The sequence below is a fragment of the Apostichopus japonicus genome, chromosome 9 (assembly GCF_037975245.1).
Source record: "Apostichopus japonicus isolate 1M-3 chromosome 9, ASM3797524v1, whole genome shotgun sequence".
In the NCBI taxonomy this organism is placed as follows: Eukaryota; Metazoa; Echinodermata; class Holothuroidea; order Aspidochirotida; family Stichopodidae; genus Apostichopus; species Apostichopus japonicus.
In genome coordinates this window covers 10,562,434-10,578,221 of record NC_092569.1, presented here as the reverse complement: position 1 = coordinate 10,578,221, position 15,788 = coordinate 10,562,434, and the positions used below count along the sequence as shown (strand labels likewise).

Sequence of the window (15,788 nt, the reverse complement as noted above, 5' to 3'; positions counted from 1 at the left end):
GAGTATTTCAGCCATGGATTAGGAACGAGAAACCACCAGCGAATAGAATCTGTTTTTAGTCAGATTATAGCCAGATGACTGCTGGCAAATATTGTAAATAGTGCAATTTTAATATCATCCTTCTGACTTGTCACCCTTCAACCCTGCCCCTCCCCTCCCCCCATTCTGACATGACACCCTCCCCTCCTCCCCCCACCATTTGAAAATTTTCAGTTACTGGGTCATGTCTATTTCTCAAAGGCATACCAAAGTTCTTTGAACAAGACAAGTTCTGTAATAATATGTATATATATATATATACTGTACATCTTTGTGAATTTGAGTCACAAGTTGGCAATTCTGATTTCAAGTTTGTTAAGCCGCCCATATCCCACAAACTTACTTTTATTAACCACCACCACCACCAGCTGAAATACCTAACTTGTGAAGACAATGCTGCTTGCGCGAGTGGCGATTTTCCATTCAGTCAACATCTATGACCCCGAGCAACCTATTACCCAGGGTGCATTTCTCTCATGCATGATGGAGGGAGGAAGCTTCAACACAAACATAAATTTCCACTACAACTCAGGAAAAGGTTGCCAATTTAAGCACCTCACAATCACCGTAAATTGAAAGCCTTAAAAAAACATGCTACTCTTGCTTTCATCTCATTATTCTTTCACGTTTTCTTTTTTCCCCGACTTCTAACCTTTGATTAAATCACTCACAGAAAGAAAAAAATAAGGTAAATACAGAACTGGGCTTATTCCAGAAATATCAAGGTATTTGGAGACACAGACTAGAATTGTTTAACACTTAAACAAAACATGACCTTCCAACTTCCGTTCTCAGATGGCATTCCAGTCAGAATTTTTACAGCTCAAATTCTTAAAACACTGAGAAAAAACAGGTTTTGATCTTTGCCTAGATGACTGGTGTTATAATAAATAATCTGTATCAAGTTCCATCTCTTCAAAACCTCAACCCCCATCCAGCCCCCCTCCCAAATAGCATGGCTGACTCCTTCCCCTCCCTTCTCCCGCCCTCCCTTCTCCCTCCCTTGCCTTCTCCCTCCCCTGCCTTCTCCCTCCCCTGCCTTCTCCCTCTCCTGCGTTCTCCCTCCCCTGCCTTCCCCTCCCCTGCCTTCCCCCTCCCCTCCCCTATCAACTTTTCATCACAGGCAAAAGAATAGGGGGAGGGTACAACAAACAAATGTCTGACCCCCACCATCAGCAAGAGTAGATTTTGGAAGTATACCATATAATTCAAAGCAGATGAAGATAAGCCATGCTTCCATCAAACACATGTACAGTTATGGTATATGAACAAAGAAAGGGTGCTTTTACAAGTTGGAGAACAGACCGTTATACTGTGGCCGTGCTGCATGGCCATCCATTATTAACAACCAACACATGTATATAATCATGACTTTACATATACATGAAACAACTAATTAAAGAAAAACCCAAGAAGCATTTTGTGTTATGATCGGAAAATAAACGGTCCCGTATTTGCCATGTGCAATGAACCAATCCATCACCGATACTCTGGATCATAAATCTGCTGTACTTATAATTATTATAAACAGCTTTAAAGAACATTTACCAATGATTTTTTAAAGGGATTTTGAGGTAATCAAATCGTACTGATCAGCTGATCCATCACGATGGGAAGATTTAACAGCGAAAAATCCTGCAACTTTGCCAGCTCAAACCAAAGTTATTGAATTTATTTTAAAGCAACTTTTTAAGTTGATGCTGTTGATGCTGCAAGTTTAATAAAAATTGCCAGAATTTATACAACTAAGATGTTAGCTTTAGAGAAAACATGATGAGGGAATGTAGAATTAAACTTACATTAAATTAAAATTTTAATTAAAATTACATCACCAAAACATAAAGACATTTAATATTTGTGTTTGTTCTTTTTGTAATTTTTTTTTTGGGGGGGGGGGGGGAGAGGGGAAGGCTGTGGCTTTCCTCTCTTCATTGTTTGTTGTTGTTGTTTTTTCAACACAAAATGCTTCTGATATCAAGCTGAAGATATATATATATATAGAATAGATGTCTTAATGACACATGTCATGCTACAAGGTTGTCACATGAACAGAACTCATAGGGTAGTAAACTGTAACTCACCCCCACCCTATGTCCTTTGAGTAATATCACTAAAATTTTCTTTGCATCATATTTTGCTCTTTTTTCTCTGTCTTTTCTGCAGTGTTATTCATTTTGGGTTTTTTTTTATATTTTTCTTCACTAATTTGTCCAATCAGCTTTGCCAAAAAAAAAAAAATCTTTAATTTAAAAAAAAAAAATAGAATAAGAATGGACATCAAAATACTGTTGACATAATTTTTTTTCCACAATATGCACACTCAGAATGGTAGCTAAGCAAACAAACCTTTGCCGGGTTTGAAGCAGCTTGCTGTTCGGACTGAGCATTAAAAACAAAAAAGATTTTAACGTTGGATCCCGATAATACTTGACTGTTCAAAAGAAAATGAGCATTCCATAATCATGAGAAAAAGGGGGGCGGAAAAAAAGGAAAAGAGAAAAAAAAGATAGAGAAAAGAAAGGGGTCGTGAAAGGGGGGGGGGACAGAGGACAATGAGAGGTGAGAGAAGTATAAAACCGATACAACCACTTCTATTTATAAATGTGACATGTGTACGCAAAATACTGGTGAGGAGGATACAGTGGTCGCAAATTACATCAAGAAACAAAAGAAACAGGAAAAAAAAAAAAAAAAAAAAAAAGCTGTGAAAACCAGAATTACAGGATGTTTGCGATAAACGAAGCGGCTGACACCAAGACTATGAACATTAATATTGATCGGAGAGAGTCTCCTCGAGACTGCCCAGGTCCCGATCACTCTCTACCAAATCCCCATCCTCTCCATCCTCATCCTCATCGTCGTCTTCTTCTTCCGGGATGGCGAAACCGTCCTGCAAATATCCGCAACGACAATCAAAGTGATAGCAGGTAAAAGGAAAGATGGAAAGGGGGAGGGTAAAATGCTTAAGTCCTGCAATGTCTCCTTTAAGTAGTTAACAGATAAAAATTGAAAATCTTGACCATTTAATTACAAACAAAGGTTGCAGAGTGAAAGACAGTCTTGCAAATTAGCACCCGTCTTTCTCAAAAAGGGAGGGGTGATACCTCGTCCCCTAAAGTTTCCCATCCCCAGTTCAGGACTACCGCCAAAAGGTAGGGTCACAAAATGATCGAGGTGAAAAATTTGGGTCACCAAGCTAAAAATTTGAATACCATGGGTGTAGTAAAGTGACGCTAGTATGAGAATATTGCAAGATATCATTATATATATTACCACAAACAGAGGACATTCCAAATTACTATTCCGTTTGGATTACAAACTTCGAAAGGAACAAAATCCATGCATAAGGTAACCCATGACTATTCATCGTCCAATTTAACTGTGCCTTGGCGTTCCGTATTGATTGCATTCATTATTGTTGTCATTATTGAAATTAGGTCTTAGTTCTGTACGAAGCTGTGGATGACCATTCCCTGATCAGGGTCTTGCTAACAGAAAGAAGACAACATTCTCCACCTGTGCTGTAACATTGTGGTACTTCACAATGTTGAAGCATTCCATACAGTATAGACATTATAGGTCATGACCTTGTCTCAATACTGTACATCTAGCTGATTTTGTCAGACCATGGGACTGTTTACAATGACGATGTGTGGGATAGTATTACTATGCATGTTCTATCGACCGACTCTCCAAACATTAACTAATTCTCGCACAAGCTGCGACCATAGCCACGGCCCTGGACGAGCAATAAAAACCACTACACATTCCATAAAACGTAAGCCTTACCTAATGCATCAGTGTATAAAAATTCAGCCAAAAATTACAGGGGAAAAAGTATATCGTTATGTATGGAAATACATTCCATAACAAACCAGTATCATCTTTGAAAACTGCCATGAATTAATATTACCTAGCAACACCTAGTATAAATATTTTATAGTTGCTTTAACACAGTAGTTTCTGTAGAGAGTCCCTCGCTTGTTGCACTTGAAAATGTGTGCTTACATCACTTTGCTGGTTGGGGAATGCATTGTACATGTTTGGAGATTACCTTAGTATACCATAGGACTATCAAGTGTCTGTAATTGATATAAAATATTCCCAAACTAACAACACAGACTGTAGTACTACTGGCAGTGAAATTATACACCCAATAAAATTCCTTCAAGTTGTACATAACATGCATGGAACAATTTTCTTTCTTGTTAATATGAAGAAAGCAGTTGTACTGATGCCTGAAACAATGTACACTGTGAATTGATAGTTATTACATGTTGACAGTACTAGGGTTTACTGTAATTTGCCAAAATTTTTTTTTTTTTTTTGTGTGTGTTTGTATGGTGTGGTGTGTGTGTTGTTTTATGGCCGTGGCTATTCTTACGACGAGTCGTAACAATTATTTATACACTATTCTTACGACAAAGGCAAATTCAAGCGCAGTAAAGTAAATAAAGCAACTGCGCATGTAGTAGGGGTAACCCTAACCCTAAATATAACCCTAAACCTCAATCCTAACCCTTACCCTAACCCTAACCGGAAATTATTGTTTCTCCTCGTCGTAAAAATAGTACTCCTGGTCATGAAAATAGCAACTGCGCATGCGTAGTCGGGAATTAAATTCTTACGACTAGTCGTAACAATAGCCACTTTGTTGTTTTATCAGACAACAGCCAGACAATCTCTTAAAGCTGTTTATGTCTTGTATAATTTGATAAACAATGGTAAGCAAATATGATGCAAACCTCTTTGAATCGATAGATATGTAGTGCGTTTCTTTCGAAAAAAAACAAAACTGCATCGGATAGGTAAGGCACTATTGGGTACGTTGATCTCATATCGGTAATATTTATAGTTCAGCATTATTTTTTCCTTGCTATTCTCATCGGTTTTAAGAGTCATCATTACCCAAACTTCTTCCGTCCCTTCTGTACTCTCTACTATACAGTATGTCTCTTCTCTACTACAGTAGTAAACTTGACAAGACAAATCTGTATCAGATGTTAATAACTTAAGATCTTCAAACTTCAATAATTAATACAAAATACACTTCAAAACCTGCCATATTCTACACTATTACACTGATTGTTTTGGGTAAAAAAATCATTCTGAAAATAGTCTGTGACCAACCAAAAACTGTCTGGTGACCCAATTTTCCTGCAAAACCCCCAGTTTGAACAAAAACTAGTGATTTAGTTTACTTCATAATTTTAGAAAAAGGTATGAAAATGTGACACCACGGGTACCAATATGCCCGCCTATGTGTGTTACTGTGGCCATATTCCAGTGGCATATTATTGACTTTCAAATGTCAGATTAAATGAGCCGACGGTGTTTGGATTGTGCTGCAAACTTGCCTGGTGTCTATAAAACACAGTTTTGACTGGCAATGCACAAGGCAATTATCATAGTATGTCTGCATACGTACCAATCATGTACAGTACTTAGTAGATCCCCCAGCATGCAACACAATGGCTGCATTTGTTTTAGATAAATATTGTAAACAGCCATTTGATACTTCAGACAATACATTCTGTGTATTTCACAAGTGTCTTTGCAAACTGAATCATGGCTGAATGCAACTTTAGATGTAGTAGCAATTCAATTCGATTTTGAAACCTTTTGAGTTTTCCTCAAGCTTGGACAAGTGCATAAGTGACTCCTATAAACCCACTTTTGCAATTTACAACAGCATGGTTTATCATGTCTACAACAATTAACACACTTTTCTTTCAAAAGTTTACTACAGTAATGCATTTATTAACATGAACAGTTCAGTTCAATAAAGTGTTTTATGTGAAGAATTAGAAACAATATCTAGATTCACCTGAACATTTCAAGGTCTTTCAGGGTATGAAATAGGATGGAAATTGCTCTTATTTTTTTTTATTAGTGACAGGCCTACCTCTCCCATCCCCCTTCCCCCCCCCCTCTCCCCACAAAAAAAGAAGAAGATATATAAAGACTTAACACCATCCCTCTCAACAGAAAAGAAGCAATTATTGATTGGGAAAGCAAACATTGCCACAGAGCATAACAAGCTCCATATACGTAACTGAGTCCACCACCAACAACCACCTCTCCTTCTTATACAACTCTTGATGATCTTTGAGCATATTTTGGGGGCCTTTCCCCCCTTTTATCATCCTGAACAGGCATACCCCCAATATGTCATTTAGCCATAACATATGTAAGAGACTCTTTTTCAGACATTATGAACGATGTATCAAGCAAGGTCCTTTCATCCAACAGTGAGTATGAGACGTTCATAATGTAGCTGAAATGAATTTTGAGGAGAGTCATCCAAAGGCAAGGGTGTAATGGGGAGGGGGGGGGGGGGTGGTGGCAACGTGTCGGGGTGCAGGTTGCGACGCCTATCAAGACACCGAAAACAATTTCTTTTCTACATCGAGCGACAACTGCATGAAAACATTGCCCACAACACTCAAGGAATAAATATACGAGCAGGTTTGTTTTCCTCATTGGAAATAGAACAGTCAAGGGAAATAAAAGCTTGCACATATCTCTATCTGGCAGGATTGCCCTACATCCAAATTTGATAGAAAGTCATGAACTGCTAAGATTAAAATAGCTAGTAAGATTACAATATACAAGGACTGACTGTCTGCTACAGAGCAGATGTCCCAGAGCACTATCAATCTTCTCTTCTGCCACACCTGAATGAAAAGCATGATTATCCACTCTGCATTCTGACAAAATCCACTGTTATTTGTGATCTTCAACCAGTATCTACAATACATAACATTTATGTCGATATGTTTGAATTTACAAAAGTACATCGACCCTAATTTTTCCTTGCTTTCCAAAAGCGCAATAAACATCATCCTTTATCTAGGAGTCTCTGATTGCCAAAGGGACTCCAAAGCCAACGGGGATTAAGATGATACATAAGATAAACATTTGTCCAAATATCACTGCGAGTAAAACCTCACTTTGCGAGTTGCTTATAACAGCAAGTCATCATGTTTTGAGTTAAGTTAATATTAGTAAGGTACAAGTGTAACATACGTATATATACAAACACACACACACACAGGCCAGCGAACTCTGAAGTTTCACTTTCTGTCCTCAGCATCGAGTCAGAATCAGAGATACATCTAATAAACACAAGATAGCCTCACCTCCGTTGCATATAAAATTTCAAGTATTTTTCCGACGGGCTCCAGGGACTCATTGCCATTTTCTTGACAGATGACCTCAATGTCCCTCAGCTTGCCAAAGTAGAAATCTCTCTCCTTTTCTAATCCTTCGATTGTTAACCTGGCCGTCGTTAACTGAACGAAATGTAAAAAACAGGGACCATATTGAACGAGAGATGCACCATTTCTCTTGCCTCTGCTTTTTGGAGCAAAGCGTGTACGCTACGACAATGAATCACAGTAAAGCTAGGGGCACTGACCATAGCAACTTACAACAGCATATATATCGGCAATCAACAATTATAAGATACCATGATATAAATAATTACTTAACACAATTTATCTCAATGTCCTTCTGTGAAACATTTTGAGGCAGAAAAACCAAATGTTTAAGCTTAGTTTTTATTGCTGTTACTTATACACAAGTACATATCCACAGCAGCCCTACAAATGACCTGACATTAGGGGGTATCAAGGATTCTTGTTCACTTCTAAAATTGACATCGATTAAGAATCAAAACAGATTCAACCTGAAGCCCAAATCAGACCGGCTAAAACAAGCAATTTTTTTCATAAACTATTCATAAAGATAAAGAGTTCATATATCCACTTGTTGTAGTAATCTGATTTTATTTTAACATCTGTATATCGTGATGCTATCCGTCCCCAGAGCTTAACGATGTCACCGTACTGTTCCAGTGCTGCCAAACACTATGTACAGAACCCAACTCTACTACAACAGAAAGACCTTTCCAAAGACAGCACAATCTGTGCTGCATTATTTCCTGTTAACATTTACCTAAGGTAAGCACTGACTTCCTGCCCTTTTTGTTGGGCAATTACTAATGTAGTTCTCAACCCTAATAGTGTTGAGTTCCACTGAAAATTTAGTGATACTTTTTAAATTGTCAAACTTCCAATTAAAACAAGAGAAAGGGTAGGGGGGGGGTGGCAGAGTTAAGGTGGAAGATTATTGATATATATGACCCAGTTTTTCGATGTCAAGTCTCAATCACACAGCAAAACACCACAAGTTTGGATTAAAGTCCATTTGAAATGCATGAAGCTAATAGGTGCCTAACCTAGTCAATTTCAGATAGATGAAAAAAAACACTCATGTTTGGATTGTTTTTTTTATACTTGAAAATTGGAATAGTTATACTAAAAGACTCCAAAAACTCAAAAAGACTAACAAATGTTTTCGAACAAACAGAAAAAGACACACATAAAGGGAAACTCGGAAACGTTATTCCGGGATAATTTTTGAAGGGGAAAAGCAAGCTCCCAAAAAGATCCAAACAACAGAGCTGACTGGTATGTGACATGGCTTACTTCTCCACTTAATTCTGATATTTGAGTCTTCACTTGAGCACTGACTGCTGAGCCTGCTGCTGCTTTGGGTGCTGCCTTGGGTGCTGCTTTTGCTTTCACTGAAACTAAACAGAAAGATCTGAGATTAAAAACACTGCCATTCATTCAGTCGTTGCAGAGCAAGAGTTTTCTGTTTCCATCGAGTGCTGTATTTATAAAGATATATATGTAATGGATATGATTAATCACCATTCTGTGCTTGCACGTACGAAAGGAAACTACGAAACATCACCGCACGTGAGCTGTCACAACTGCATAGTCCTCTACAGTAACTTGCATTCTTCCCTTGAATAAGAATGTATTCGGTCATTTCACACAAACACGGATTTCCTCCGTTTACGAAACAGATCTATGTACCCGGAATCGATTGGCTAGCTTCACAAGTTATTAACCTTAAAATCCAAATACGTAAAGATGATTCATGTTCTACAACGTTAACATAATGATCTCTCTGTTCTGATAACATACCTATGAAGTTTTGTCTCATAATTTCATTGTTTGTGATGAGAATTTTGTGTGGACTCACAAAACTATAAGATTAGTTTCCAAACTACCTTACTGCTTCATTCAAGGGCCTGATTAGATAACACCAGATTTTTGCAAAATCAAGGCAAATATACACTTTTTCTTTTCAATGCCATTTTTTTTACATCACTTTACAGTCCCTTAGTGGGACACAAACTGTTTTGTATAAAGAGTTGAAGTGAAGGCCTTATCACATGACCTCACATCAGTTCAGCCTAGGTCAGTGGTATGCTAAAACATGGACTGATAGTGCAATGTTCTAGGATGGTCAACGACATATCAAAGTTAATGTTGTGGTTCTAGTCATCCGTTAACTACCAATGATGCCGTCTCCCTGCTTCACGCACCTGGTGCTTTTGTTGGGGCCCTTCTTGTCTGTGTTTTGGCCATTGGTACTTTAGCTTCTACCGGTGAACTGCCTGAACCGTGCCTGGCTGCTACTGGGTCGTACTCGCCTCCCGTGTAGTTTGCATCAAAGAATTTCTTAAACCACTGGACAAACTCAAAGTTATCTTGAAATCTACCTTTTATCAATCTTTCCACCGGAATTATCTGTGGATATGACAACATGGAGGTAAACAAGCTTCAATATGTATTGTAATCCAACAGAATATAGGAATGCTGCTGCCCGTGTTCAATTATAGAATAAAAAGAAAGATATTAGTCAACAATTTAAAAACTAGCTGGTTCATCCTTCATATTATCAACAAACCACCACAATGATTTCAACGATAATCACAATGATGACTTCAATGATGATATGAACGATGATTTCAACGCACATATAGGCAGGGCAGAGGGTGCCGGGGGGGAGGAGGGGCTGAAGGGCATGGCTTAAGCCACCTTGATTGTAAATGGAAATACATAGGAACAGCAGAGCAAAATGCAAAGATTCCTTGACATTTTGATATTGCCATAAGGTGACTTTAAAGAATCTAACATCTGACACAAGTTGACAGTCTGTAAATACCGTCCTACTTCCGGATACACTGTTTGTGAGATAGAATAACAATATCTACAAAATTTTCAAACCAATCTCGCACACACAAATGATATATATATTGTATTATCATTGTGACTAGCTATTGCTTGGATGCCACTTACTACTCCATGACTCAAGTACTATAAACACAACCCACATGCAGTGTGTGACATAACATAGAGAGATACTCTCCCTTAACGCTTTCTGTAATAAAATCTAAATATTCAGATATTTATATTATTATATATATTTATTATTAAGATATTTGAGTGCACACATATATGACAGCCTATAGCACAAACTTTTATATCTCTACACAGGGGAAAGTAATCTTACAAGTAGTGGTTGTTAAACAACATACATTTTGTCCTTTGAACACCACAGATGATTCCAGACAATGGGTTAGGGACTGTAAGCCAATCAGATTATGGATAATTTCCATAAAAAGCATCATAGACTATTTTTAGCATGAAAATCTCTGTGATGGAAACGATTTTAACTCTGTACTTCGCAGTTGATTGTTATGATTTGTTTTCAACTAAATTCAATCATCTGTAGGATTGGAAGAAATTTTGGTTCTTTGGAGAAGCAGTTGTGTTTTTTCTTTAAAAGAAAAACGTTCATTAAAAAATGTGTTTTGTTATGTTTTGCATAAGCTTAGTTGTGGGTGTGTACTGTGGGTTTGTATCTCAAGAAGAAGTCTGGCCAAAACATTTCGTTCCAGAGGAAAAAAAATTTGTGGTCGATACAATGCTGGATATTTGATATACCCCCCCCTCCTTCCTGTACGAACACTTCCCTCTGGATAATTTTTATCCCTATCCAGGGATGTGCCCAGGATTTCCTGAGTGCGGGGTATACTGATCGCCATCCTGGGAGAGGGGTCTAAGGGGGAGGGGGAGGAGGTGTCCCCCTCCTCTTTGAGAAATTTTTCGATTTTTGCTGGCACTTGTGTAGCTTTTTAAGCACATACACTAGTTTTGCTAAAAATTTACATTTTTCAATTCTTTTTTAGTGAAATATATTGTTAGGAATGTCGGGATTTTAGATAAAAATAGTGCTGGGCGGGATTCTTGATTTTTAAGACAGTGCTGGGCGGTAGTTTTTAGTGCTGGGCGGGGCCGCCCAGTGCAGCCCAGCGTGGGCACATCCCTGCCTATCACTTAAAGTATTGCACATGCAAGAAAATAACTGAAAGTGTTAAAGTGTAATCAAAATTATGCAAAATGGGCAGTTCCAATGGCAACTTGATAAATGAGACCAAATTAAATACAATGAAACAAAGCACAGAGGCATAATTGATTTAAAGACAAGTCTTGTTATATCTGTTCATAGCAAACTACTTGACAAGCCTTGTACATAGTGTAGACTACTGACATATAAACCTATATATAAACCAAAAGTCACAGCCATCATTGTACATTGTGTTAGTTGGTCGTCTCACGATGTCAAAATCAGCTTGTCATCATATTCCTTAAACAAGAGCCCAAGGGCACTGTGGTTCCTTGCATAGGGGTATATGACAATACACATAGTATTATCAAGCAAGATTGGGTTCAAATAGTCAAGTAATTGTGGTCCTACATGTACCCATAAGGTAACCAACACTATAGCCAACACTTTTGTGATCACAAATTGTGATCGGATTATGACCAAAATGCACTTTTGAGATCTGAACATGGCGTCAAAAATGTAAGAGATATAAGGTCACCTACAAGCAGGTCAACAGATATAACATTGGTGACCACAGATGACATGACCTTGAAATTTGAAAATGTTCCACCACCCCATTCACGACTTGTCCCAAAATATCAACCGTGGCATTGGGATTTAATTGCATTAAATGTCTAAAAATTAACTTTGAACTTGTATACATAACTGCACACACAAAGGTCACCCGGAGGTCAACCAATTGACCTTTTTGATCGGTGAGACCTAAATAGAGCATCAAAACTGTAAACATTTTTTCTTTGCCCATATTTCCCCCCAAAATACTAGTTTTTTAACATTAATTAATTTTTAACATTAATAACTTTGCACACGAAGGTCCCACGGGGGTCAACCTATTGACATTAATGATCAGAAGGTACCTTTGACATCTGAAAATAGCATCGAAACTGTAAAAATCCCCAAAACAAGTAAAGGTCACCAGAGGTCAAATTGAGGTCAAAAGTCATCCAGATGCGGGTTGACAATTGGATTACATTGAAGCAATTTCCAACCCTAACGGACAATTCGTTCTCAAGTTATCGCCAAAAAACTAGTTTTTTATCATTAATTGACCTTTGGTGACCTCGGATCACATGACCGTTAAGTTTGAAAATATTCCCCTATACCATTTGCAACTTGTCTCAAAATATCAACTGTGTAACACCTTGGCACTGGGAGTTATTACACTAAATGTCTGAAGATTAACTTTGACCTCATATAACTTAACATACAAAGGTCACCTTGGGTCAACTTATGAAAATTTTTGATTGATGAGACCTAAATAGAACATCAAACTATACAAATTCAAACATTTTTTTCTTTGCCCATTTTCTACCTCCAAAATACTAGTTTTTTAACATTAATTGACCTTTGGTGACCTCGGATCACATGACCGTTAAGTTTGAAAATATTCCCCTATACCATTTGCAACTTGTCCAAAAATATCAACCATGTCACACCTTGGAACTGGGAGTTATTGCATTAAATGTCTGAAAATTAACTTTGACCTCGTATAACTTCGCACACGAAGGTCACACGAATGTCAACCAATTGACATTTTTGATCGGAAGGTACCTTTGATATCCAAATCTAGCATCAAAACCAAACATTTTCTTTTTTGCTTGTTTCCTCCCAAAATAAGCACATTTTTTCTAATGTGACCTTTGACCTTTTGACCTTGGATTCAGATGTAGTTTAATCTCCTGATTCCAAAAAACAAAACGATAAGTCTGTACAACCATCCTAACTCCGACCGAAAAACTTTGACCCCATATAACTTCGCACATAAAGGTCACACGGGGTCAACCTATTGACATTTATGATCAGAAGGTACCTTTGACATCTGAAAATAGCATCAAAACTGTAAAAATCCCCAAAAACACGTAAAGGTCACCAGAGGTCAAATTGAGGTCAAGGGTCACCCACATGCGGGTTGACAATTGGATAACATTGAAGCAACTCCCAACCCTAACGGACATTTCGTTTTCAAGTTATCGCAAAAATACTAGTTTTTTATCATTAATTGACCTTTGGTGACCTCGGATCACATGACCGTTAAGTTTGAAAATGTTCCCCTAACCAGTTCACAACTTGTCCCAAAATATCAACCTTGTCGCACATTGGCACTGGGAGTTATTGCAGTTTTAATATTTTCCGTTTTTGGACCATAACTGACCTTTGGTGACCTTTGTGGGCACCAAAAACAATAGGGCACACCTTCTCCATATGGCGGATCTATAGTCCAAGTTTGGCCTCAATCCAACATTCCCTTATTGAGATAGAGCGTACCCAAGCAAGTGTCACAGACACACACACATACACACACACGCCAACCTGACTGCATAGGTTCCTTTTGCTAAAGCAAGGAACCAAAAAGTGACATGAAATATTTAATGGTAAGATGAAACATGTTTTCTTCTTGTCCTCTCTCTTGCGGAAGGAGTATGGCGCCCTCGGGAAGCTGCAGGGACTATCGTGGAATACTGTGTTGTTCATTATTTTGTGAAGTGGTGTTGAAAAGCCCAAAGCATTTGGTCTCTTATCAAGTACTATCGTTTTCCTATACCGAAACAAATCGTTTGACTCTTGTAGCACCTCGACCATTTGTGTATACCAGAACATTTAAATTATCCTCTGGTTAAAGTCTTAAGGCAAACCTTGGAAGTTCTGAGCAATTCACCCGTTTGATCTTACCTTATCTACACCACATTTCTTGAATGCTCCCTGCAGTATTTTAAAGTTCTGGATAAATTCGTGTTCCAACTTGCCTCCAAACTTCACCCTCTTCATGGGTACTACATTTTCAAATAGCATATCCATAAACTGACAATAAACAGCACCTACAAAGAAAATTGAAAAAGAAGAAAATTGAAAAAGATAGAAAAGTACATCACAAAATTGCAAAATTTGAAGATACCTTGAAATGTACTTCAGGTGTATTATTCTAATTTGTTAACATAAAAATCAAAAGAAGGCTCTGTGGGAATTGCATGAATTGTGTTTTCTCCTTTTCTTGTTGTTGCAGATTTTAAGGCCACAAGAATCAGTGTGGTTATGAAACTTGGTCAAAGCTGTACAAGTCAAACAGTCGCTCCAGGTACACTACACCGTGCCACATCTACACATCCCACTTGAGGACATCCCATTAGGGTGAGGTTTAGGGATGCACCGGATATCCGGTCTGGCCGGACTATCCGGCCGGATAGTGAGCAATTATCCGGTTCCGGCCGGATTTTGAAAAATATCCGGCCGGATCTTTTGCAAAATCTGGCTGGATCTTTTTCGAAATCTGGCCTGAATTATTCCTTAAAAAGGTAGGTAGTATGCAGTATTTTTCCAGCAAACAAATTTACATATTGTATCAAGCTTGTCAACAATTATATTGTAGTTATTTTATTAAAGAATGTAGATTACACCACTTCAAGTCATATTTAATCTCATAAATGGGGTCTTAATTTCACCTTCTTTATAATATGCGTATACCTCACATAAGATTTGCTCCTTGTTTCATACTTCCACTTCTTATTAATGATTTTCTTTTTTTTATTGAAAAAATCCGGTTCCGGCCGGAGTACATGTACTATCCGGCAAAATCCAGTTCCGGCCGGATCCAAAAATTTGGATCCGGTGCATCCCTAGTGAGGTTACAGGCCTGTAAACGATATAGTTTACCAGCAGGTCCCTATTTATATACCTGGGTGGAGAGAGGCAATGGAAGATTTGAGGATCGTGCCCAAGGACACAACGCCCAAATCTGGGGAGGACTGGAACCTGCGACCATTTTAAATCGAAAGTCCACTGCTTTAGTCATTCCACCAGATTGCTCTCCTATCCAGGGAGACTTTTCAGTACGGTGAGTGACGATGAGGAGACTTTCTAATAGAATACTAAAATAGTAAAGTTCTGTTACAATAAGCGCTGTGGCAGATTTATCTTGAATCGGAAACGAAAACAGAGAGATACAGTACTAGGATATTAACATATATATGAGGTCAGTTTACCTGAACATAATTGTTCTATTTTTGTATAACTTAAAGCTAAGCTGCCGTTGATCCAAGATAGCATCTCGTGTCGACTCAAGTTTTCCGTCGAACTGCTCGTACTGAACACGTTGACCGCCATTGCTTTGTACCTGAAATGTGAAGAGATGATAATCATAATAATAATTATACTATGTATTATGTAAACCAGTTGATGTATACTATTCTTCCTTCAAAAGACCATCATTTTACTATTATATTTACATTACTTTGATTTGGTTAAATTTGAAATCCCCCCCCCCCAAAAAAAATTAAAACTTCATGTTCATCTATACAATATTCTTTAGCTGTTATCTCCAACTAAGACATCCAGGACTGAATTGGTGGAACAATATTAGTCTCGACTTTCAGTTGATAAATGCCCATCAAACCATATGTACAGTTCCTGACTGCGCACTATAGCTTTAACAGAGCATACAGCCTATAGACTTCAACATTGATCTATATAGTACGTTACTTCAA

The 15,788-nt window shown here is 38.0% G+C and overlaps 1 protein-coding gene across 5 annotated transcripts in view; it reads right to left on the bottom strand.

The window, feature by feature from the left end:
• The window catches only part of LOC139973560 (microtubule-associated protein RP/EB family member 1-like), a 46,984-nt gene that overhangs the window by 4,883 nt on the left and 26,313 nt on the right, over window positions 1-15,788 (bottom strand). For 2 of the 5 annotated variants that reach the window (XM_071980335.1, XM_071980338.1), the window contains exons 2-7: window positions 15,288-15,418; window positions 13,981-14,126; window positions 9,443-9,647; window positions 8,532-8,635; window positions 7,182-7,334; window positions 2,386-2,418 (exon numbers count right to left, since the gene is read on the bottom strand). In XM_071980335.1, coding sequence (XP_071836436.1) covers window positions 2,386-2,418; window positions 7,182-7,334; window positions 8,532-8,635; window positions 9,443-9,647; window positions 13,981-14,126; window positions 15,288-15,418 — 772 coding nt within the window. Of the gene's footprint in view, window positions 1-2,385; window positions 2,419-2,760; window positions 2,930-7,181; window positions 7,335-8,531; window positions 8,636-9,442; window positions 9,648-13,980; window positions 14,127-15,287; window positions 15,419-15,788 lie in introns of all 5 variants that reach the window. The other 3 variants (XM_071980336.1, XM_071980337.1, XM_071980339.1) reach the window with 3 other exon arrangements.